This window comes from Aythya fuligula, chromosome 9 (assembly GCF_009819795.1).
Source record: "Aythya fuligula isolate bAytFul2 chromosome 9, bAytFul2.pri, whole genome shotgun sequence".
Taxonomy (NCBI): Eukaryota; Metazoa; Chordata; class Aves; order Anseriformes; family Anatidae; genus Aythya; species Aythya fuligula.
Genome location: NC_045567.1, coordinates 4,574,162 through 4,600,211, shown reverse-complemented (window position 1 = coordinate 4,600,211; position 26,050 = coordinate 4,574,162). Strand labels below are relative to the sequence as shown.

Sequence of the window (26,050 nt, the reverse complement as noted above, 5' to 3'; positions counted from 1 at the left end):
GCAGCACCAGCCCTCCTTCTAAGTTTTCATATGCCACTGATGAAATTTGGCAGTGTTAAATACTGCAGCTGTCCCCAGACACTCCTCCTTTCACCTCAGTGCAAAGTGACCCAGAGGAAGATTCCTGAAGCTGCAGGGATAGAGAGGAAAAGGAAGACAGCATTAATGATGCCAGACCCAAGGCCCTTTACACTTAACGTGATGTAGCTTGGACAGGTAATTCTACGACATGCCTTAGCAAATTGTGATCTGTTGAAAACTAGCAGAGCACAAGTGAATGAAGTCAGGGGATCTGCCAAAATCTGTGGCAGGTATCCATCCAAAAAAAAAAAAATAAAAAAATCCAGCCCTTCCATGTTGAAGTGTATTCCAAACTTTGGTTGCTAAAATTATAGACCAGGCAAGTGTTTAAAAAGATATACAGAATTATGACAAATCAGCTAGAAATTTTTGATGTTTGTTTAGGAACAAAACCCTGAGCTTTGTTTTAGCAGGGCTTGACAAATACGTACATCTGTGGCTTCTCCTTCAGTCAGGACAAGGGGCAAGAAAATCATCTGTGTTAATTTGGCAAGTGCCAAGAGCACTGTGGGCATTACCAGAAACAAGTGACTAATAATAGCAGCACTGGCAGCTTGTCTGATAGCATCTTAATTAGTCTCACCGTGACCTTCTAACATTGTGCCATTCTTAACAATATTATCAATTAATCTCTATAGGCTTGTGAAGACCCACACAGGTAATTAGAAAAATCTAGAGCTCAAAAGCTGACACCCTATAAACATTTACTGAGCTAGGCAGGCAACTGACTTTTTATTGATTCCACTGAGAAAATCTGCAGGATCATAACCTGGTTTCTTATCTTGTTTCCATTGAAGAAAGACTGCTATGTGAAAATAGCTGAAAAAGTCATTACTTTAATGCAACCATACGCAAACACGCAGCTCAGGATTGCTTCTGTCAAAAAACATCTGTTTTCTGTTACCATTCAATGCTTTTAACAAACAACAAAGCAAACACCAAAAACAACAGCAAAAACTGTTTTCCAAATTAATCACAGAGCAAGCTAAAATATAGCTTATCTTCTTATCCTCGATGCTGTTTCTGTGTATGTTTGCACGTTGCAAGAATGTTTATATGTAAACGCCAAATCTCTGTGCTGATGCTGCATACATAGCACACTAGGATGACATTTGTGTTAATAGCTTTGCTTGGGAAATAAAAAAAAAAGCAACACTCCCCCAAATAAACAGCTAACAGATTTAGTCTTGTCTCTAATGCAGGGGATATCATTTAAGTACATATTCCCTGTAGTATTTCAGCTGACAAGTGACAAGCAGAAGTTAATTGTGAGCTATAAATACTCCTGTCTGCCATATGCTATATGTCTGGCAAAGACTACTGAAAGCAAGATTAAATACTTTTTAGGAGCCAAATATCCTCCAATTCAAGGATTTTGAAATATTAAGCAACCATGGTCACATTATCAATGCATATCCCTAGACTATTTTCACACTGGCTGTTTTTGCACTGTAAGAACAATGCAGCCTTACAGATGAAAATCATTACGTGGAGCAGCTGAACGTAACAGGAGGGAGAACAGCTTCACAGGCGGTAGGTTATTGGTTTCCACCAAGCTCTGATGTGCCGTGAGTCAAACTGTGACCCAGGACTGTCAGTGTGGGAGCGCTGGAAGGGCCCTTCTTCCTCCTTGTACAGCCGCAGGCACAGCCCTTGAAGCTCACAGTAAATCTGAGGGTCTTCTCTGCCCTTTGCTGGAAAAGCACGCGCCATTCCCACAGCAGGATTCTGAGGGAAAGCCTTCTGCCTCTTCTAAGGTGACCTTTATGCAGGCCAGGTGCACGCCGGTGGGAAAAGATATTGCTGGCTTACGTGGGCTAAAATTGGCTAATGGTCCAAACCCTACCGCAGCAAGCATGCCCCTACCAGAGTGAGAGAGGAAAGCATCCCCACAACGCATCTGACTGAGCACCAGAGACTTAGCCTTCAACCTTTTTTTGCATATTATCCTGTTCTACTGTCAGATCTGGACATTGTGGACATCTGCCCCATCTTAGTAGCAGCACCAAACTACTGCAGTTCCAGACAGGAACTCTCCAGACAGGAATCCTTTTGCTGTTGGGTGTCTAGGAAGACAGTGGGCTTGTTGCACTCTTCAGTAAGGAAGCTATTCCAGCTGTTTCATCACATTTGGAAAAGGGAACACGCCCTGTGATCTTCAGACATAAACCTGCAGTCACCCTACCGCTGTGAAAATCTGCCCTCCAGCTTCCAGAGCGTGCACAGATGGGAGAACAGAGCCTCAGCTCTGCCCTTAGCTAACACTGCGCTGAGCCGTGTCTCGAATGTTCTTTGCTTATCAGCACAATACAAGTTTTCAGCTATTCAACATACTTAGCAGCTGATTATTATTATTATTATTATTATTATTATTATTATTATTATTATTATAATTCAACAAAGATCTTGGCTTCTTAAAACACATCTGTGAATAAAATCACGGTCCCTGGCCCATAGCAAGCGCGGCCACTTGGTGGTGCAATGAGATGCTGTCACCACAGGCCCGCAGCAGTTCGCAGCCCGAAACAGCAGCTGCCATGAAACCCGTCTTTCTGAAGCTGCAAATAAAGCTCGCTGGTGACATCCTGCCTAAGGAACAGGCTCATTCGACTCGTCCTTCTAGAGGGTCCCTAAAGCAGTGTAGTAACCCAACAACACCTCTGCCTTTGTGTGAAGAACCATTTCTAGAACATTCTAGTACAGCTGCAGATTTCCTTTTTCCACTAAGAACCAACCCCCCAAATTCTACCTTGCTGACACCGCAAAATACAAACAGTATGTGCAATATTATTTTATTCTTTAATTACTTCTCTGTAGTTTTGTTACAGTTAAGAAACACCAATGTTTAATGTTCACAAAGCAGAACATATGTTTATTGATACAATTATTAATGGATGCACATGTAATAACACATTTTTTTAAACGTGTGCTTACACTTATATCTACCCACTTTTTTTTTTTTTTAATTTATTTATTTATTTATTTATTTTATTTTAATAGAGCAATGCGCCTATAATCACAGAATCACAGAATTTCTAGGTTGGAAGAGACCTCAAGGTCATCGAGTCCAACCTCTGACCTAACGCTAACAGTCCCCACTAAACCATATCCCTAAGCTCTACATCTAAACGTCTTTTAAAGACCTCCAGGGATGGTGACTCCACCACTTCCCTGGGCAGCCTGTTCCAGTGCCTCACAACCCTTTCAGTGAAGAAGTTCTTCCTAACATCTAACCTAAAACTCCCCTGGCGCAACTTAAGCCCATTCCCCCTCATCCTGTCACCAGGCACGTGGGAGAACAGACCAACCCCCACCTCACTACAGCCTCCTTTAAGGTATCTGTCAAGAGCAATAAGGTCACCCCTGAGCCTCCTTTTCTCCAGGAAAAGACTGAGAAGGAATCCCATACCTGCATATCAAGTGTCCTTCTGTGGCATTTCCCTTGCAGTGGCCTAAGCAGAGCGATTCATATTGGTAACTAGTAAAACCTGCAACCACTACATTTTGGAAGCAAGTGTGCAGTCTGCCTTCAACGCAGACAAGAGAATAACTTGTAATGATGCAAATGAACTGGCCACTGAAACTGCTCTCAGTGTGGACGCCTGCAGGTACTCTTGGCAGCAGAAGGAACACAAGTCCCTATGCCTTTCCACCTGCACAGCCAAAGTGGAAGCAAGCGGCACAAGGGAAAAGGGACTTGCCAAAACCCAGAAAGGAAACTTTCTGGATGGAAAATTGCACAGTAAGTGGGAACACATGATTCTCTCTCCTTCCCCTCCCTGGTCAAGGCTCATCTGTAACTCTTGATGTGGTGCTTTGTGTATTGCTACGCCTTCCTTGATCAGCTCTGCACATTCAGTGCTATTATCCTCAGCAAATGAGGCACCAGTAATGTTGATGGGAATTATCTACCTTCAATTATTTGCACTGTGCCATACGCTTTAGTCACTATGCCTCTGCAAGGACCAATACAGAGCAGTCCCACTTTCTACCACATAAAATCTCATCTGTAAAAGGAAATGAAGGAGCTGTGCTTGCTTGCATTTAGAGCTCAGTATTCATGTGCACCAGGGAATAAACCGAGCAATACACAGCTATGAAAAAGTCATATGCTTTAGAGCACTAAAGCTGTTTAAATGAAGTTGCCCTTGTGGCACCGGCAGCTGAAGAGTCTTTGTGCTGTAACAGATTTTAACCCAGTTGAGCAGAACTGCTGCAGCTCAGTTACCCACTCGCAGGCAGCTTTAAGCCACAGACTTGGCCTCTGGGGAGAAACAGCATGTACCTGCACTGTCTCAGGGACAGCCCTGGCAAGAAGCTGGAAGCAGAGAGTCCCATTTCCCCCCTCCACTGCCCCCCATCTTGAAGAGGGGTATACGGAAAACTCTACCCTTCCTCAGGTAGAGCAGCTTGCTTTCTTGCATTTGGCAAGCTTTGCTGATTTGCAGGAAGAGCCAGGACTCACCATTCGCCCCTGACTCCCAATTTGCTTGCTCCTAGAGGGGAATACTGGGCCTGTGGTTGCACCCTGCTGAGGGTGCTCCAATTACTACTGCCACTGACTGCAGACTGGCAGCAGCCTTCCTCTCTGGAGCTGCTGCACAGGCCAGAAACACAGCCTTGCATTCAAACAGCATTAGTGCAACACTGAGTTTTTCAACAGAGAAATACGGGGTCCAATCCTGCACCCAGTGAAGCTGAGAGAGAAACCGTCACTGAGATGAGGTGACAGCATTGAGCCCCACAGTGCACACAACACGGTGACAGATACAGCGTTGTAATTTGGGTAGCTGAACAAACACAAATTAGTTTGCAGGATGCAACGATGAATGGAACAACGTTATTTCATCTGCCACAAACCAAAGAATCAGGAGCGCAGGAAAGTTAATGTTAAGTAACAGTACAGGGAAGGATGGAGGACGTGTGAGAAGAATTAAACAAAACATGCAACTAGACTTACCACAGCCTTGAATAAGACCAAAAGGAGAAAAGAGCAAATTTCTGCATTAAAATCCAATTAGCAAACAGAATGATTCACATCAATCTGTTGTTTACACACCTTTTTATTTTAGAGTAAAGGAAATTGTATGCTTGCTACAAAAACACATCTTAAAAGAACATGCTGGATTGCTACACTCGTTTGTAGTGGAAGAAAGCACAAAAAAATGCTTTAAGGATGCTGAAGCACAGCAGAGGGAATAAAACTACTCTACAGTATATTGCACAGAATCAGAGGTGGCCTGAAAGCAGAAGTCAGTCAGCAAGAAACATAACAAACCATCTACTGCATACTGCTCATTTTAAACTTTATTAGAAGAGAGGGCCATATATGGAAGATGCTTTACCTGGTTTCACTTAAGTTTTATTCTTAAAAAAAACCCATGCCCTACCTCTGTCTCCGCTTTGCTTGCTGATGTTAAGAACTAAAGCTGATGTACATGTCTGTTCCCCATTCCACCACTAACCCACATCAGTTTACACAGATGCAACCAAGTGTTCTCTTTTCTCTAAAATCCACCCTAGAATTTGACCCATGATGCACTTTTTACTCCATGACTCACTGTCAACTGCTTCCCTGCTTTAGCTTTCCTGAAATACATCAGGATCAGAAGAACCTGGCTGAACTCTAAGCACCTGTCAGAGCAAAAAAACACAAGGCAACTTACCTGCCCATAAAATGCAACGCGGTAGTATCTCCCAAACAGGCGTTTCTCAGAGTTCACTACTTCTGCAACCTTCAGGTATGAGCGGTGGATGTCATAGTACAAATCTGACAGCCTCTACGTTAAGAGACAGAAGGAGAGAGGGAAGGTGAGAGGGAACTTTGGGAAATGACACTGAGGCTCTGCACGAGCATGGCTTGCCTTAATCAGAAACCCAAACCTTTGCAAAGATGGCTGTACACACTGCGGGAATGGCTTAGCTCAAGATTTCTGAGATCTTCAGATAATTTTATGGCAGAAGGGACTTTGTATACAGGGTCACACAGCATTCCTCAAATGAGCAGTGATAGGGACCTCTTAAGCAGTCAGAGAAAGCGTGCCCTACGTGCAGGCGAGGGCACGGTGCCAACAACTCCTGTCAGCTCCTACCCCTATGCAGAGATGTGCTACCCACACCCACCACTAAAAAGGACTTTCTTGTGATAGAATACAGAGGGATCAACTAAGTTTAAATTTGAGGACCTGCTTCTTCAGTGTACAGCCTAAACCTATTTCTTTACTTCTAAGTTAAAAACCAGAAAATCAGCAAATGAGATTAACATCAGTCTATCCATTATGTGTTAAATGTAGAAAGAAAATAAGAAATGAAGGAACCCTGGAGTTGTGAAGAGATCACAATAATTTATCAGCTGTTTCTGAACTTAAATACAATGCAAATGTGCTCTTGGTTTTAAAAATGCATGCAAAAAATCACATTAATTGGTTAACAGAGAGAGATTTCTCCACAGAGACGTGTAGTTCTGGACATAACTAAAAGTCTCTCAGTGAAATATGGCTAGAAAGCTGTTGCTGTGGTTTTGATGACCTTTAGAGGTTGATTCTTTTTTGAAAAAAAAAAAAAAAATTGTTCATTTATGGTTGTATTGATGCTGAAAAGAGGAAGATAGGATACCAAAGTTTTTTGTTTACTCATAGAACAAAGCATTAAAAGCAGAAATTACAGACAGGAAGAACAAAACATTCCTTTTAAAGAAAGCTCTTTAATTTAAAAAAATATTGATCGTTACAGTTGGCTTAAGACAATTTAAATTAAAAAAAAAAAAGAACTTACTTTAAAGTCCCTCTGCTTCTCAAAAACAGCAATGATAGGCTTGTTAACCTCTGCAATGAGCTCATATCTCTCAGACTTCCACAGGTATTCAACACACAACTCCAGCTGCTCCACCAGAATGTTCTGCAATTCAGCAAATACGGTGGGTTAATTGATAGCTGACAGAGCTTCGTTAACAATTATACAAGAAGAGTACCTACCCACTGTTTTATTTTTATTCTGTATCTTCTATACTAAAGTTTAGTTCGATCACACAATATTTACATGACAATTGGTCACATAGCACTTCAAATACAAAATGGAAGTAACGGTAACATGAAAATACTTGACATCTCATTTAGAAGAACAGGATGGCTTTGTGGGCTCCAACTCTAGTATTTAATGTTCTGGTTACCTAAACACACATCCCCCCTATTTAGTAAAACAGCTATGGCATTTCACTCAAAAGCTGCATGCCTTTTAATGTTGGGTGGAGCGCACTCACATTATAATTTGTTTTAACATACACAGGAATCCATTAGCAATACTACTCTCTGTAAATTTAGAACAAGTATATAAATGTTAATGCTGCTGACCTCATTATAGGGAGTATCTTGCATCCCAGAATCTTCCTTCATAGCACCTTCTTCTTTAATGTTGGGGGTAATGCTTAGAAAAGCAGGCCATCCCATGGAAAATAAACCTTGAAGTACAATTCATAACAACGTCAATTAGTGACTGAATTACCATGCACTTTAAAAAGTTATTGGATGTCATCGATACAAAGCTGATTTCATTTGACTGGGTTAGCCCAAGTGATGAGAAGCACAAATGGAACTGACTGAATTTATGAGAATGTTCTGCATTTTCTCTATGATATAAATCCATTTGTCCAAGCAAAGGGCAACTGCAACACTTTCCTGATGCAATCTTATTTCTCATTTTGGCATTTCAATTCCTTAGATGTACAGTGCTGGCAGTAAAGCTACATGTGCCACACTCCACTATACAGGAATTATCATTGTAGATGGAGGCGAGACAACTTTTACTCATGAAACCAACGCTGCAGCTGGTGACCTGACCTCCAGGCACTGAACACCGCATGCTGGGGCTCAGCACTTGTTCCACACACCACATTTCCTAAGCAGGGGGCAGAGTTTCCACAGGATGATGGAGATGGCTGCTCTAGAGCATGCTGCACCTCTGCTGGGCTCGAGGATACCATGGCAGCAGCACTCCTTACCCTGCCCAGGTTCAGCAGAGCCATCACTGTCCTGCTTGAGGAATTCTCTTGGAGACAGCTGAGGTGGTGCAAGTTGCTGAGGCAGCTCCTCCGCCTCTGTCAAGTTTGGGAGGAGTTCTGAGCAACTTTTTACTAATGTGTAGGTTTAAAATGACTCAAGTTCTTCGTTCCACCTACTGTGATCTGTTATTTATACAAAGCATACAAGTGAACTGTCCCTGAAATACTGCTGTTTACAGAAAGCCCCCTTCTGAAAGGACTTTTTTTTTTTTTTTTTTTTTTTTTCACCCCCACACACTTGAAAGTTATCAGAGAACCACGGTCTTTCCAAAACTGTTTCATCTTCCCCATGTACTTGCTCTTATCCCTAGAAATTACTATTTATGAACACTGCTAAAATATCTCAAGCTGAGAATTACTTGGAAATACACATTTCATAAACTAAATAACCATTGGCATGGAAGCATTTCAAAAACATAAGCCTGCACTTTATTTCTCTAATAAGCATCACAGATTAAAAACCCCTTTATACTAAGTTACATATGGATAACCTGATATTAATTCTGCCCTTGTCCCCCAGCTTTGGACAGTCAAGGGAATTGAATGTGGATTTGTGTGCTAAACACCAATTGACCTGAGAGGGATTTCTGTTCACAATGAAGAGCAGAGTGCTCTGTCCCTGAAAGAACCTTTAACCAGAGGCATCAAACCAGCCAAAGAGCATCAGGAAAGTAACACACAATGTTTCTGATATTACTTGCTTGCTATTACAGCCATCAACATGCACTATAAGTATTCTCACTTTGGTAGGTATTTTTCCAGATCAATTGAAGAACGGTAATTGGATTCCCTAGCCATGTTATCTGACCCATAAACAGGCACGGTTAGAGCACTCACTTCCTCCAGTGTGAGTTGTTAGTAACACATTACTATCACAGACTTGACCATCCTCCAGGAGCATACGTGAGGTACAAATCTTTTCCATTTTCCAGTAACCTATGATAGCGTAAGATGGTATTAGTACACTGCTACTGGTATGTGTTAATACATGCATATTTAATAATGACACATTAACAAGTGAAGCATTCCCTTTTAGCACTAGCTTAATAAACATTTAATTAACCCTCTTTACACAAAACACACACAGTCACTGTTCTACTGCTAAGACTAGTATTTATGATGTATTTTAAAAATAAGATCTTTGGGTAGAATTCAAGTAGCTTTAAGAATACTTCTTTTTATAAGTAAGGAAAGAAGGACAACCAAAAATTATTTTCAACAATATCATTTATAGATACATGGTTAGTTTTGAATATGTTGATCTTACCCTTTCTTTTTAGGTACTCTGCAATGAGAGCAGCGATATGGATATAGCACATAGCAGCCTGCAACGAGAGACCAAAATACATATATACATTAAAGCAGACTATATGACTTAGCATGTACGTGATAAAGAGCACATATTTGAATCACTGTCAAGTCATACTGCAGAAAAGGAAAGAAAACTAACATAACAATTTGTGAAAATAAGGTATTAAATGATGAAACCTCTCCTAATTAATTTCACTGGATGTCTCAGATAAAAGCACAGACTAAGAGTTAAATGAGGACATCAGGAATTTTGCTCAAGAGAACAACCTAACACATCACTTTGTAAATAAGATTGCTGGGCTATGCGCTGGAGCTTCCCGTCACCCATTTAGCTTTTGATGAAAGGGACATGGCATAGGGCAAACTCCTCTTCTATGCTGTATGGGGGGAAAAAAAGACAAAATACCCTGTATGTAAATTAAGCACTGTTTATAACCTCGCCTACACTACAGCTACTACGCCTGTTAGGGTTAAGCAGTTGAGATGCTAATGCAATACTGACCACAGCTTCCCTCTCAGACATTTCTAAGTCTTGGTCAAGCACATATCAGGCACTGTTACAGTTAGGCAAACTGGAATAATAATCACATCACATCTCTAGGCACAGTTCAAACCTGACTTTAAGTTCAAGTATAGGATAGACACTGTATATCTCTTAAATCATTGCTGTTATCTGTCTTCCACAGCCCTTTTTATCAAAATATCTCAGCCTAGTGATAAATGCATTTGTTACCTCTGATAAATCTCCATTTCTTGCGTGAATCTTGGCCATGCTTTCAAGCCAGGTCCTACGCAATTCAGGTGTGCTGGCATATGAGTTTGCTAGGCTGTACTGCAGATCCACAAGCATCTCAGGGTCTTTCTCATGTTCCTTCATCTGAGCTGTAGCCATCAAAACTGTTCTGATGCGTTTGGTCAGATCCTTCACCTCTGCTGGGAAATTAACGTTCTTTGGGAAAGATAAGCAATACATCACTACGACCATCCAGAGAACCACATGCAGCACCCCTGAATGAGCTCATGTTCTGCTTGTGGAGGATCTTCACCCCCTCCCCCAAGTTCAGTTGGTTTTGAAAAGGATTTACAGTTCAACAGTATTATACACATTTTACACTGCTGTATGTGTTTTTGCTACACATTTACTGAACAGGTAAAAATGACAGTTTGTAGACTAAACATTGTTAATTGCAATAGTGTTTCATCAGCCACAATGCATGGTTATCTTAAAAATCTTTAGAATTTAATTGTAAATTATTACGTTTCTGAGTCATAAACATGTTCATGACTGTCTGGTTGCCTCAAAAAGGCATGCTATGGATGCATAAGTCAGTGTCTAATAAAAGTCAGCAATTTTATTAATAGAAACACTTGCTCCTGTGACATTGCTGACCTTTTGAAAGAGGTAGTGATTAATAAAAAAATATTTCTTACTTTCATCTGCTTGTCTCCATTAGCAAAATTATTTATAATTGCAAGTGAATGTTGAAACCTGGATCCACCAATCCCTGCATCTGCTATCAGCTGACTCACTGCTTTGATGAGCTGTACAAGTAGAGAGTAAAAAAGAAAAAAAAAAAAAAAAAAAAAAAAAAGGAACAGGGTGCAATTAGCAAAGAAAATCAAAGTTTCAAAATAGTTTTTAATCCCAGTAATGTAACTTGATGTATCAGGCTAGCAGAGATGCAATTTTATACCTCCAGCCTGGCCTTGAACACTTCCAGGGATGGGACATCCACAACTTCTCCGGGCAACCTGTTCCAGTGCCTCACTACCTCCACAGAGATGAATTTCTTCCTTATATCTAATCTAAGTCTACCCTCTTTTAGTTTAATACCACTTCCCCTTGTCCTATCACTACACTCCCTGGATGCAAGGATTGCAAGTAATCTCCAATGTCTGTAATTTCTCAAATTTTGCAATATAAGTGCATTGTTACTGGGCTTCATGTTTCTGTTCCTATCAGACTCTGGTTTGCTACTTCAGCTACAGTGCTACTGCTGTAAGCAATGCATATGAATCAAGAATAGCTACATATCCGATTTACTTGGCTGTGTGGCTAGGTTCACAGCTGCTGTCTCTCCTTGGAACAGAGTCGAACTGTCCAAGAACAGCAGAGGATCCAGCTCAATGTCTTCAGACTTGGCAGAAAAATCAAACTGCCACAGAGAACTGGCTGATCTGTTCAAATGAACTGTTTTGCTATGATGCGAAATAATAATAGTAAAAACAACAAAACAGTGTACATCAGGTAAATACTGATGATTTTACACTTCACTCACCTGTAGATGCGATCTGACTATTGATTTCTGCTTATTAAATTCAAAGTTCTTTCTCATGAAAAAATAAAGAAGAGCAGATGCCTCTGTCTGAGTTGAACGTGACCTATGGTTACAACACTTCAAGATTTCATAGCAGAGGGAACCACAGAGATCTGCTTGTCCTTGGAAGAATGCTGATGGGAACTATTGGGAAAAAAAAGTGTGGATATGTACTCTCAGTAATATTATATATTATGTATTAATATAATAGCATTATATATTAATATATATATATAATTTATATATTAATATATATATAATGAGCATATTACAGTTATTTTGAGTCAACAGTGCTTTTCTGTCACATTTTAAGTAAAAAACAACTGTCTTGCATATGCTCATTTACACTGGGGTTTAGTGAAGAAATTAACCACCGGCTAAACATAATCCCATGCACAAAGTAAGATCAAGTAAAATCTGCACACATGTTTTCATACAAACACCATATGCAATGCATCAATCAAACTGACCTCCAGGAAGTCCAGACAGCAGCTGGTACACAGCAAGAATAAAAGCAGAGCAGCCTATCTGTGAAGAATGCAGAAGAGCTAAACAGGAAAAGGCTGGGGGATGTGTGGTGGGGTTTGGTCTGCACTACGATAAAAGCTACTCAGGAGAAAGAAAATACTCTGAGCAGCAGTCAGCGAACTTCAGCAGTCAAGAGTCTGAACAGCAGGAGACAGCAGAGAATGAAGGATGGCTCTATAAACCATATCAACAGGGTGAATACAATAGAGGAAGAACCAATGAGTGGTGGAAGATCTCCCAGTCCTGCCACAGGGAAAAACAAAACAAAACAATCTCTGCTTCCAGAGAACTATGACAGGAGAATTTAATCCTGAGAGCTAGAGGATGAATGAAAAGGGCAATCCTAGATATGTATTCATCCTCCCTGTTGCATATACTTCCTCCAATCTTGACTGTCTGGTATGTAATTTAAAGCTGTCTGTGGCTGGTTTACTTTGTATTTCCCCCATGCCCCCAGGCTATGTTACTGGGAGAAGCATGATTTCCTCCTCTTTTCCCCTGTGATAACAGCTGTCAGAGAAGGAGACCACATGGTTTAAACTTATCAACACTGTTGTGCTTCATAGAAGCATCTGAGAGACCAGGCCAACATTGCTAATTCTCACTTCCCCATTGCAATTGTTACCTGTGTGATATGTTCTGGTTATTTTTAAGAAGATATCATTTAAGTCTACAACTTGGAAATTTGGCAGCCTTTGTGCTAGGCACAAGGCATCTAATTGCCCATGACTATTTATATATGTATGATGCAAGCAAATAAGCAGTTTGATGAGTATGTTTTGTCCAAAATATCTCTTTGATGATGAAAATTACATATTTGTAAAAATGAACTATTTGAGGTGACCTTTTGGTAAAGTGTACAGAGTACTCTCCTGCTAGCTCCTCTGGGGATGGCTGCAACCATTCACCACTGGGTTCTGCAACTCAGGTATCTGCCATAAGGACCACGGACCTCTAGTGTTTCAAGCTTTCTTCCACAGGTGAAAAAAACAAAAGGCAGGAGGGCCATGACACAGCTAGACACCACACAGTTGGCTTTCATTTATTGATTTATTTTACAAGTTTTGCTTTCATGAAGAGCTCTAATATTTTATTTTTCCAAAAACAGATCTATATTTTTTTTTAAATCAGCAACAAATAAGAAGATATTTAGGAATGAGCATTAAGAGTGTTAAGGTGAGAATTCTGTCAAAGTACCCAACTGTCCTCGAGTTGCACTTGCTGTAACATGTTAATAGATTAGACTAACAGAATAAAACCATAGTTACCTTGCCTACAAACAGCCGTAGGGCAGCAAAGACATGCTTGAGAGCTGCTGCTGACTGGTTGATTTGCAAAAAGAGCATGTGTGTGTCAAAGACTTTCTTCATCAATGCGTTCTGGCAATCAGATTGCTGGAGCTGCCTCTGAAAAGTCCACAAACAAGACAGGACATGCTGGTTATTAAAGCGAATAAACAGAAGATGAGCTACTGGACTTTGCATCAAAGTGTTCCTAGGGAGATGCTTTTATCAGCAACTGCCCTGTAATCTCTGGGGATGAGGCAGTCAGTCCCAGCTTGCTGCAGCCTCTTTTTACTTGCAGTTTTCTAAGGGTAACACTTGCTCGCGCCTGTACTGCTAACTCGTTGATGGTATTCACCAGATTTAAGAGTAAGGGGTGCCAAAGCTACCCACTAAATCTAAAAGGAGCTGTCTGCTCTTTTGTAGTTGTGAGACCTTTAGCATTTCATCAGGGCTGACATTAACAGAACAGTTTTTAAAGAGAGAGAGCATCTAGCTGCCAACTTGAAGAAGTATGAACATGATTAAGAAGAGGTGACAGCAGTAGTCGTGCAACCCTATAATGCACAGCAGGGCTATATATTCACCTGGATATGTAGGATGCTTTTCTTCCACGTTTTCCTATTCAATTTGGATATGATGAAATTACTTCATGAAATACCTCCACACAGGACTGATATCTTATTTCCCTATCTTACTGTCCCAAGCACTTTGAGTTTTCTGTGTGCCTGATCCCCTAAGCCCTCCCTCCACCACATATCTCACATGGCACCATTTCAAACAGAAAATGCAGCAGCAAAACATACCTGGTGGTTCAGAGTGTAAAGACACAACAGGTCAAGAATTGTGAGGGAAACTTCTGTGGCAATGTTTGCCTCTGTGTCTACAAACTGTACAATATCCGTTTCATTGGAGCTGCCTACAACATATGAAACAATGTTACAAGTAGTCTTTTGAGTATCATTAAAGATAAGGTAATTTTGCAATCAGGTCATCCAATCTCCGTGCAGTAGAGATAGTGTCCTAACTGTACATTAAATGAAAGGGTATTTGAAGAAAAGTGCTCCTGGGAGGGGTAGTTAGTGTATTTGACTCTACTTTTCTCAGAGCATATTCTTTCATTGGTTCTGTTGGGCCTCAAAGGATGAAAGGAACCTAATTGGAAAGTGGGATAAGATGGCTTTGATATCATAATTTCAGCCTCTAGTGGAAACTCTTAGGTACCACAAAAACATACTGGCCACATTTTGTCAGCCAGAATACCAATGCTTGTGTGTCTTAGGATGACACCTCTAAAAATATACTGAATCTTCCAGAATGGGCAAGGGTCAGACTGGTGAATTGGGTTGTGGTTGCAGATGTTATTCTGATTAGTCATTTATGGGTATAATGCTTCCTCAGAAGGCAAAGACAAAGACACATAGAATATCTCTGGATAAACTCAGGAGAGTTTCATAGTGTTTCTCTGTTAGGAACTTTCAGCTTATCAACTTTTCAAAGGTAACTTGGGATCATTTTCTCTTTTTATTAAAGAGTCATTAACAATAATGTTGCTGGAGGCACTAGTCTCCTTGAAAGCTTGTCCACTCTACATGGACAGACAGGATGATCTAATGAAGGACATCATCACCCTACATAAATTTGGCTTTCTTGACTCTCTGGTAGTGTCCCTGAGCATATGGGGCAAGAGCAGAGCATCTGTCTTTCATTTTTAGATACAGTGGAAAACTGCCATTTAAGCATTAGAGATTTTTATATGGTAGAGAGACAACAATATTACAGGTATCATTATCTACAGACAATAATAATATAAGACTTGTAGATAAAAGCATCACAGAAGACCTTGTCTGCAAACCTTGACATCATGTAAATTCCAGTACACTAATTTTTGCTACAAATTAAACCCAATTTGCAATAGCTCTACCAAGTTGTTTCATAGGGATGATGGGTATAGTGCTTCATTTGCACTGCAACATGGTGAGTATAAATCATATCAGCTACTGAGATTTACTTCCTTACAATTCCCTAAAAGGACCACAAACTTTCAACTATGTGATTGTACCCTTTATTTCAGAGTACAGACTATCTTATTAAAGGTTGCTAAAAACTACCGAGTTCTGAAACAGTCCAAAGGGAAAATGACTTTGTGTCATGAAAAGGTCACTTTTATTGCTTAATATAAATGTAATATTTCAGCCAGCGTACATCTGATTGTACAAGGTATATAACCACAGACAAAAGAGATGCTAGGGTTGGGAAGGGCAAGATTACTTGCCATTAAAGCTTTTTAAATACATCAGGTTATTGTAATTCATTCTGGTTTTTATATGAATTTTGACCAAATTTTTAAGCTCAGATTTCTTACTGTCCTGAAAAAAGAGTAAAGTCAGCAGCTCTATACTTCTCTTCTGGCTATCTTTCAGTGACAGTCATGAAAACTGATTTAATTGTATAGAGCCTGATCTAAACCCCACAGAATTCAAGTGGGAATTAAATACATTTTTCAGTACTTACTTGCAGTGCTGCTGTCTATCATCTGCAAGAGTTTCGGGTTAGAAAGTGCATTTTTGCCACGGATTATTGGTAATGTCTGAGATCTGTGATGTTTGTGGCCATCATGACTAGAAGTAGAATGCATCCTGAAATTCAAAGGTACAATTAAAAACAGACACAAAGAATAAACTACCATGCCTATAAAGAATTTTCCCATGTCAGTTAGAGCTTTCTGCAGTACTTCTCAAAGGTTAAGTAAAACAAAGTGATGCAATTTTTTTCAGAGAAACAATGTGGACAAAACAGATGTGCTGTGATTTCTTGAAATCACAGGAGATGAAACTTACCGAGCACTGGAAAAAACACAACATCAGCTTAAATAGCTGGCTGATGCTTTGCAAACTGCTTTTGGGTGAAGAGAAATTGAGGCTAGTTCAGTTAAAAAAGAACACAGGAGAAATACACCCTACTTGTGAAAGAATTAATACAGCTGGCAGCATTTATGAGGGGGAAAAATAATGAGACTGGCAGTGACAGTAAAAACTGTGTGTGCAGATGTTTGTATGTGTGTGTTCTTTTAACCTTTTGATGCTGACAAACAGTATGAAGTATTTCATTTATCATGAGAAACTTATCATAATTTGCAAAAAGTATTTTGAATTTGTAACCACTGCAGAATTCGGCAAGACTCAACATCACTCATAATTCAAGTCGCTTATTTAAATATTAAAATACTTTTATTTATTTATTTTTATGTGCTTTTAAGAAGTTACATTTAATTTTAAAATGTTTTTGAAACGAATTGCTTCCTGCACCCAACTAAAACCTCTTGTATTTGTTGTTTATTCTTACAAAAAATAATAATTAGATTTTACATTTAAAAAGAAAGCTCCCATCTCAGGTATGAAATTGATGTCCAGACATTTGCCAATCGATGTGACATAGTCTTCCATTATGAGTTAGTGGAAAGATTTGGGTTGCTACACTAGCGAACTAGTGGATTGGGAACATGTGGAATTTTGATACTGAGGTTACTGTTTTGTTCTCTCCCCCACACCCCTTTTGGTAGGGAAGGTGTGATTCTTTCTGAAGATGTTGACACACTGGCATTCAGCAAATGCAAATACCTAAGTGTAGAGCTGATCACCAGCCATAGTTCATCTTATAACGCATCATCAAAGAACGTTCTGTATTACAGCAGGCCAAATAACCATGCAGACAACAAATCTGTGAGGGGGTAAATTGTGAAGGCCTTGGAAACATCAGAAATATGACTTCAGTTTCTGGATTGCCACCATGCTGATTCATCTGCAAATGTGCAACAAAACAACAGTCTCCTACAGGCTGCTTGCCAGGTCCGGATGGGATAATGATATCAGTGCTTTTTCTTGAAAACTGCACGATGCAGGAACAAAGAAAGAAGTATGGCAGGGAAGGCATCCTCTTTCCCTCCTGTGTACTAACTGTTCCACTCCAAGGTACATGCTTATTATAGCGTGCAAACTTGAGCTACACATAAATGAGGAAAGTCAACGATCCAAACATATGAGGAAGGGGAACTGTCTCAGCATGCTCTTTGAAACAACCACAAGCTGCACGGAGTCAAAAGTTCACCTACTCTCTTGAGTTTTACATTATTAACTATGAAAAAGTTCACACTATTCCATAAAAGGGTCAAAAAGATTATTAAAGCTTTGCTGCACTTGCAGTTTATTACCATGCCATCCATGAGAATGATTAAATCTTGCAATCTCTAGACTAGAAAGAGGAAAATGAAAGAAATAAAAGAACAATTCTGGAACTGGCAACACGGAGGCAGCAGTACAGGACTATTTTACACATAGCCAAATGGAAGTAAAAAGACAGGGCTCAAGCACACCTACTCCTTTGACATTGTGTTGCTAGATAGTTCCCACTCTGTCACCCCGGGTTATCAGGAGAAAAGTAAACCCTGATACTGTGACCTCAGCCATAGAAATTCATCCCTAAAGCAGTAAGAATGTAAACATATGACTTCATTTAGTTTTGGGAGAAACGCGACTTATGTTTCAGATAGACATCTGAGCTGAAAACAACAGCTAACGTTTCTGGCAATACTTGACAATATATTGACAGTAACTAAGTATTCTTCTAAACATCATATTTTAAAGCTTGTAAGTCCAACTGAAGTTGAAGGGGCTCAAGTCTTTTATGGTTTACAGCTTCGGGGGCTCTGAAAGGAGATACAGGCTGTGTTAACTCCTCTACAATTAACACTGTAACAGGGTAGGATGGCTGCAGGATGACAACAAAGGCTGTGATTTCATAGCAGTTAATAATAGGATGTGTCATTACCATTGCGAGAGCAGACCTGATGTCTGGCCAGAGGAGTTTGAACCTTTCAGGGTGCCATTATTCTGGGTGGCCTGAACAAACTTAAAAGCAGCAGCAATTTTCCTGTTAAAAGAAAATAACTGTTAATCTGTTAGGAACATGACATTGATTTTGTCACGCGTCTAAAGAACTAATACGGCCTGACAAAACCTGCGACAGCATTAACTGGTTTATCTGGTGACCTTTCATTTTTTCACTGTATGACAGACTATAAGTTTTCAGTACTAGCATTAAATTAAAAATGAAACACTGACTCAGACAAAGTGTGCCTTTAACACTACACAGCTGGAAAATGATCTCATGCCTTTTCAGCAAGTGCACAGATTTTTTTTTTTTTGATTGCTGTGGAACATTTATCAATTCCCATTAAAACCATTTGCTCCATTATATAGAACAAAAATACAGTGTTCAAGTTCCTTTATTTGATATATGCTGAAATAAAATCAAGGAATGGTCCAGTACTATGGGTTACAAATGCAACAGTGGTTATCCTCACAAACAATTCATCTTTTACACCAGGAATGCACTTTCATGTCTAGAACATCATGATAAGACTGCATTAAAGAAAAAAAGTAGCATACATCAGTTTCAGTATGTCAGACCAATGTTTTCAGAAGAAAACAAAGATAAATATTTAGGTCTAACACAGACAGTAATATTTAAATACTGTAACATAGTCTAATATAGTGCAATGATATTTAAATATTACAACATAGACTATAACTAAAGAATTACCTTACAATATTGCGTTTTCCTAGATACCTGAAATTTTGAAGACAAACCCTGAAAGATAAAACAGCACATTTTACATCTATTAATGATTCCCTAAATACATAAAATACTATGACATGCTACTATGAATATCTCTTCTGGGAGGAAAACCCAAAGCATTAAGGCCCTTGTTCATGGAAATGGCCAACATATTGAAGGATATTGGTTTCATTAATAATATCTTGTTACAAATTTGGAAGATAATGGAAAAATAATCCAACATAAAAAAACTATCACCCTATGCCACAAGGTGGACAAAGAGAAATTATTTGCAGTAGCCAGTTTAGAACATCATCGTTTAACATGAAATCAATGAATCACAAAGTGAACTTACTCTAAAATGCTGAAAAAGTCTGTTATTTCTGAGAATGGTGCTCGCAACCAGTATGAAATCAGTGCATCTAAAGGAAGATATTAAAATGTATTGTGTATCTGTTAGAGGGAATTAAACTTGACCCAAAGCCTGTAAAATACACTGATAATTATTCTATTTTAACTTTGGTTTGGATTCAGCATTCCATTCACAATATTTCAAAACAATGTAAACTAGGTAATGTACATTTTCTTACCTTCTGAAATGGTTTTCATTATGTGAAGGAAACACATAAGAAGGCTTCTAGTTTCAGCTTGATCCAACTTGTCAAAACGAAGGGTTGATCCAATCAAAGACAAAGGTCTCATGATCTGTTGAATTGACAGTGAAGGGCCTTGTTGAGTATAGTAATAACTATCTAAATCTAGGAATCATTTTCAACATTTGCACATGTACCTTTTCACACGTGTCAGTTCTCTCACTGTTTTTTTCATTGGTACTTGGGTTAGATTCAAGACTTGCTAAGGAAGCTCTGGAGTCAGCATGGTTTGCTGCAGAGATAGCTATTGATGAAAAGGCTGTAAATGAAAGTCATAGCAAACATGCTAAACTAAAACATTTATGGATACAAAAACTAACAAGAAAAATGGAGAACTTAAAATGTGTTGTGCTGGATTGATACCAGTGCTTTGAACTTCCAATGCCAAAGCTATTGATGGGTATGTTTAGTATAAAAAACATTCAACAAGTTGAAGTAAAATGACCGAGTTTGCCATCATTCATGGCATTAATATACCCTGTTGTGTCCCATAAGGCCTGACCCAAAGCCATGAAAATCAGTGGAAAGATGCCTGTGGACTTCCCTGAATTTTGAAATGGAATGTGGAAGAAGTAAACAAAAGTTGTGTTTCTACCCTTCCTTTAAGCCTGGGAAAATTAAGAGCACTTAGTTTTAAGCCTGGGAAAACTAAGAATGGCTTCAAGAACAATTTCGGGAGAAACCTTGGGACTATTAACCCAGGCAGACTGCAAGAATGAACTCAGGTACAGGGATCTTGGGGAGCCTAACTACTGGCATCATTCCAAAGCAGGAGAGTAAGTGAAGCAGTGGAAGAAGAGCAGCTTCACAAGACAAATAAAATCAATCCAAAAACACCCAAAGAGAAGAGAAACATCGCATACCATGTTTCCCTGAATATCATATAAAATGGGTTAATGATATCATCCATGAATACTAAGCAGAAAGCACAATGCATTGAGATACACAGAAATCTACCTGTGTACGTGATCAGTCTGTCATTTATACCTGCTATGGAGTTCAAAACATCTTTGGAAAAGGAAGTGTCCACGGAATTTGCATGTTTCATAGCCGTCTGGCTCTGAAATCCTCCAGCTGTACTCAAATCATCCCTAGATCCCTGTATTTTGAAATAAACAGAATAAACTCTGCTAAATGTTATCACTGTTTACTTTTACAATGACAGCACATATGCAATGATGATTTTTCTTAGACACTGAGCTAGAAAACCTACTTTCAGCTGTTGATACATGGCAGCTTTAAAAAAATAAATCAGGGCTTACTGTAATATGCCCAAGTTAGCCTCAATGTGAAACACTCATCACTGGAGTTAAAAAGAACATACCAAGTCTGTGTTTGCTTCTTAAAAATTAGCATAACATTAGGATAGGAGCATTAAATGCTGTTAGCGATTATCAGATTAAATAGACTGATTTACTGAAAGAACACAACACCCCTGCAGAAATTATTTCTAGTTTTTAGATCAGGTCTGATTAGAACACATCTAGTCTTTTAAGAAATAAGCAAATCTGCTCCTCCTCCACATGCACAGTTTATACAAATGTTTTTTGTGTCAGAATCTAAAGGTATTCTGTACCCCTTCCCTCCTTCAGCTACTTGTATGCATTCTCTCTACTTCGTACTGTTGCTCATGGTCCCTCTTCCTGTACTAAAGAAACTGCTTGTGGATCCATGACATAACCCTGAAAAAAAATCTGTGAGTGATGAGAGATTTTCTCTACAGCAATGTCTCTCAGAGATCTGCCCAGGGACCTGCCAGAGGGTAAGCCCACAGCCCATGGCACTAGCGCAGACACACAAACTGCCTGGGGTTATGAGCCTCTAATTTGGAGCTTCCAGCCCTGGAACTGTCCCAGACTCAGGGTCCTGCCAGTACAGACTCCCAGGGCTCTGCACGTGTTGGGTAAATCAAAACCTTTCAAATTAAACATTTTGGGTGCAAACAAATCAGCATTTTTAGAACTATATTTTGCCATCTAATTTCTGACCAGGGCACATTTGGACTTCTTCCCGCCAGATTGCTTTTCTCAGACCTTAGGGTCAGACCTCAGTTTGATCCTTTCAGTGTTCTGAAAACTCACAAGAATTACCTGATTTGAAGTGTTGATATTGAAAAGGAACATATCCTTCATGTAAATCCTTGGCATATTGTCCAAAAGCATTCCATAGAGTGGCATGTACAGGTTTGCTATTTGTGCTTGTTTTGCCTAAAAAATAAGTGATATAAATAAACCTAAATAAATTAATTAACGTACACTGGTTGGCTAAGGATGTTTCACATATTTTATAGCCACTGTATGAAAAAGAATAAACAAACAGCTTCTTTACCGGCTCTGCGTATCGATCATCAAATGAATGCTTTGCCATTAAGTTTTTAAGCACAGCCAAAGCCAGGTGCCTAATATCCTGGTCTTCTTGCAAGGCAAAACCAACCTCCCGCAGCAGTACTCCAATTAAGAAATGTTTACGGCAAAATTCATTGGTCAATGTGTACTCTGGAATATCTTGGAACAGAAAGGACAAGAATGTCTAAATTAATGTATGTTATATAAAAAAAATTCTCCTCCCATTTTCAAAAATGTCAGTAACTTTGATTTATTTAATCCACTGTTAAATCTTGATTTCCTGAACTGTCCATCCCACTCCTCCAATTTATATGCGTATACCAATATTAGAATCTCAAATGCTTTGCACACTTAGTCACTTCTTGAAGGCACAGGGTAAAAACAGTTGTTTCCATATTCTATCTAGAAGAGTTCTAAACCACACAGATCCAGACTAACAAATGGTGATTAATGTTCACCTGTATTTGTCCCAGTTTAGTAGCAATAGTTGTAATACATATTGTAGTTCTTAATGCACAATTCTACTTAATTCTTATGCAGCCATTTTGCTCATACCTGATGTTCGATAGTCCTGGGTTGATTCTGAAGGTGTCACAGGGTCTTCATTTATCATAAATATAAAACAATAACAGGTAAAAATCATTAAAAAACACAGCAAAACATAAGTGCATAAATTATTTACTTTATATCCTTTTGAATTATTTGACTGCTATTCGAATGAAACAGTTTCCCCTGGGCTGTGCCAGTAGCTTTTTATTTAAAACTTTGGACAACTGTTTCATATAGAATGGAAGATGAATAGACAGTTCTAATTCATTATTCATAAGAAATTACTGTGATGAGTTTCAGTTTTTAAATCCCACTAAAAACAGTATGAAATGGCAAATCATTTTATTCATCAAACTATTCTAGAGACATTTTTTCTCCACAATGGCAAAAAGTAATAAACTTCACAGTGCTTTAACAAGTGGTAGTTGTACACTTGTTGTCTGACCAGGTTAAAAATTAATTGTTAACCAATAACTTGCCACTCTTCAAAATGTGCTGTTTGGAAAACAAAAATTTCTAAAGCTTCATAGCAGCAGTGAGCAGCAGAACTGAACTCTTTAAGGTGGCAAAAACTAAAGCAAAAAAGAGACAAGGGTCCATCCTTTGAGAAATGCTGCACAGAAAGATCATACTGCTTTTCCTGGAAGGTACCTTCTGCTCTCAGCAACTTCAGTGACCACATCCTAAGTGAACTTCACAGAGTCCACAAAACTGTCAGAACTGTCACTGGTGCCCTGGGCTAAAATCCCCGTGTCTTTGAATGAAGAGGAAAAGCACCTAGTAGTGAGCATTGGCCACAAAGTTAGGTTCTAAACAACAGAGGCATGCAAAGGAAGAGGGAAACACCCTGCTCTCACTGCAAGCCTCATGCTCTCCAGGTGGAAGGAAACCTGTTGTGCATGCAAACTGTTCAGCTAGAAGGTGGGTGGCCATGGGAAGTAGGGCTCATCAGCACAAGCCCAGCACTGAGCAAACGTGGCTGCTACTTGGCTTGGGGCATAGGCAGAGAATTCACTCCTCTGGTAGAGCATAGGCAAAACCTGCTCATATTTCCCTGCAAAACATAGGATATACACATTATTCCTGGCCTTGAGAAGTAGCTCAGGAGGCACCAGCAATGCATTCTGAAATGGGTCTCTCTTGCCATACTGCTCCAGGTAAAACATTGCACTACTCAGCCATTTTCTGCCAAGTTGGCACAATTGCACGGGACCCTCCTGTCAATCCTAGAGATACTTTGGAGGCAGAAGTATCAACAGCCTATCATCCACGAAGATGTAGGTTTCCAAACTCCTGCTGTGTGACCAGCTCAGATCTTCCTCCCAAAGAAGGGGCCGTTGTGGACAAGTCACTCACAGCTGCAGCAAGAAAGCTCTACCCAGTTACTAGTTTCACAATTCTCTTACCACCGCTTCAGCCTTAGTGTCTTTCCCTTCCTGCTCTACCTGTTTAAGCCTTTCCCTAGCTCATCATCTCCCAAGGCTTTAGTAATTCCGTGTTCACAACCAATCCAGTTCATTCACCACAAGCTTCCAGAGGAAGAGTCACCTCTCAGCTGGACAGGCAGGGGTTGTGTATATTTAGTGTGATAAAAATAATGTCACTTCACCATGGCTGTAAAGTACCACACCTGACAAGATATTACGGGCTTCCATGGCTGAAGAAACAGACACAGTACTTCGGAGTTGTTACCTGAACCACCCAATAATTCCTTGCTGTGCAGAAACCCTTTCAGCACGACAGCTTACCAGGAATGTTTGAAGACCGTATGGGCAGGCACAGAGGGATAAAGTGTTCATGGTGACAGACTTCTTGGAGAAAGTCGAATTTGAACTGATGTAAAGTCTGAAAATCACAACAGGCATCAGCTCAGTTTACATTAAAAGAGGGAAAACAGTAAGACAGAACTGCACTATTTATCACTACCTTAAAATTCATACTCCCCACCAAGAGTGAAACTTTATGGCTGGCTATGCCAAGCTACATGAATAACATCTGGTTTTCTTATGTTATCAGAGGAACTTGTCACAGACCAACAAGCTTTTAATGTATTCCTCAAATATGACTTTACATTGAAGATGTATTGATAAATCTAAGCCTGATTTAAGCAACATATTAAGGCAAATTTAAAGCTACCCTGGGTCTTTTAATGGTATATACTGTAACATAAAATCATAGTCAGGTATCTTCCTCAGTTCATGCAATTTAGGACCATCATAATTATTATTTCTTTTTTTTTTTTTTTTCTTTTCTATTTTGTCCACCAAAAACAAAGCTTTAGCCACACAGGCCTGATCCCACACTTACTGATATTGGTGGAAGCTTCCTCTATTGATGCCAGTGAGTTCCAGTTTCTAGGGATTTTGGTATTATGTAGTAATGTGTTAATATATTAAGTCAGTCAATCCCTGATAAACTGTAGTTTTTCTGCTGCTACCATCAGACTAGGATACCTGGAACATGCTTTTTACAATCTACTGAGAGCAGAGAATGGTAGGGAATTTTTCTCGACATGTTTTATTGCACTGTAGTACCTGAGCATGAATACAGTTGTCCATTGATTGCATGGTCTAATGGCTATTAAAGAAATGAAGCAGCCGAAATGTATTTTTAAGGAAATGTGATATTTTGAAGGAACACCATGCTGAACTGAGTTCCAATGAGACATTTTAACTTTTGAATAAATATTTCTCAAAATGATGCTTACCTATCAAAATATGGAATACTGTGAATGTTTCTGTGGAATAGAAACTATGATGATTCATTCACAATTAAATTCAGACTGCAACGTTATATACTGACACACCTATAAACTACAGCAATACATGCCATTAAATTTCCTGAAAAGAGAGGTCAGATTGTGGTATAATCTTTTTGATAAATAAACAATCCCATTAAAGAAGCAAAGATACACAGAAATGAATCCTGCAGCAAATTTTAACAACCGACTCTTACTTAGGGGTCTGATTGAAAATGGAAACAATCCAAGACAACGGCCTTTCCTTGAGGTCAGAAATCTCTCATTTTATTTTATGGCTATTGTTTTTAAGTGCTGCAAAGCCTGTTCCAGTGGCACATCTGTCTCAGCTCTGCAGTGATTCTGCTTCATGCATCCTGGCAGATGGCTCTGAAGTGAAGCTGGGTGGCTGGCAATGTGCACGCACTTACTGCCAAGGAGCTGCTAATTTCTAATGTGCACACTGACTAATCTCAGGCTTTTCTACTGGCCATTATATTGTCCTTTTTTAAAATAAACATCTGTTTTTGAAGCTGAATGTATTTAGTGAAGTTTGAAATGTGGAAACTATTT

At 39.4% G+C, this 26,050-nt stretch overlaps 1 protein-coding gene across 16 annotated transcripts in view; it reads right to left on the bottom strand.

Annotated features, from left to right (window-relative positions):
* Positions 1 to 26,050, bottom strand: part of DOCK10 (dedicator of cytokinesis 10) — a 149,523-nt gene that overhangs the window by 8,256 nt on the left and 115,217 nt on the right. For 8 of the 16 annotated variants that reach the window (XM_032192891.1, XM_032192893.1, XM_032192894.1 and 5 more), the window contains exons 30-51: positions 24,489 to 24,585; positions 22,747 to 22,791; positions 22,175 to 22,350; positions 21,937 to 22,053; positions 20,834 to 20,945; positions 19,984 to 20,105; positions 19,784 to 19,898; positions 19,549 to 19,615; positions 19,179 to 19,226; positions 18,405 to 18,506; positions 16,092 to 16,216; positions 14,384 to 14,496; positions 13,563 to 13,700; positions 11,728 to 11,910; positions 10,880 to 10,990; positions 10,182 to 10,397; positions 9,405 to 9,462; positions 8,975 to 9,073; positions 7,431 to 7,537; positions 6,856 to 6,978; positions 5,748 to 5,861; positions 5,042 to 5,047 (exon numbers count right to left, since the gene is read on the bottom strand). In XM_032192891.1, coding sequence (XP_032048782.1) covers positions 5,042 to 5,047; positions 5,748 to 5,861; positions 6,856 to 6,978; positions 7,431 to 7,537; positions 8,975 to 9,073; positions 9,405 to 9,462; positions 10,182 to 10,397; positions 10,880 to 10,990; positions 11,728 to 11,910; positions 13,563 to 13,700; positions 14,384 to 14,496; positions 16,092 to 16,216; positions 18,405 to 18,506; positions 19,179 to 19,226; positions 19,549 to 19,615; positions 19,784 to 19,898; positions 19,984 to 20,105; positions 20,834 to 20,945; positions 21,937 to 22,053; positions 22,175 to 22,350; positions 22,747 to 22,791; positions 24,489 to 24,585 — 2,394 coding nt within the window. The remainder of the gene's footprint in view (positions 1 to 5,041; positions 5,048 to 5,747; positions 5,862 to 6,855; positions 6,979 to 7,430; positions 7,538 to 8,974; positions 9,074 to 9,404; positions 9,463 to 10,181; positions 10,398 to 10,879; positions 10,991 to 11,727; positions 11,911 to 13,562; positions 13,701 to 14,383; positions 14,497 to 16,091; positions 16,217 to 18,404; positions 18,507 to 19,178; positions 19,227 to 19,548; positions 19,616 to 19,783; positions 19,899 to 19,983; positions 20,106 to 20,833; positions 20,946 to 21,936; positions 22,054 to 22,174; positions 22,351 to 22,746; positions 22,792 to 24,488; positions 24,586 to 26,050) is intronic. The other 8 variants (XM_032192897.1, XM_032192885.1, XM_032192890.1 and 5 more) reach the window with 5 other exon arrangements.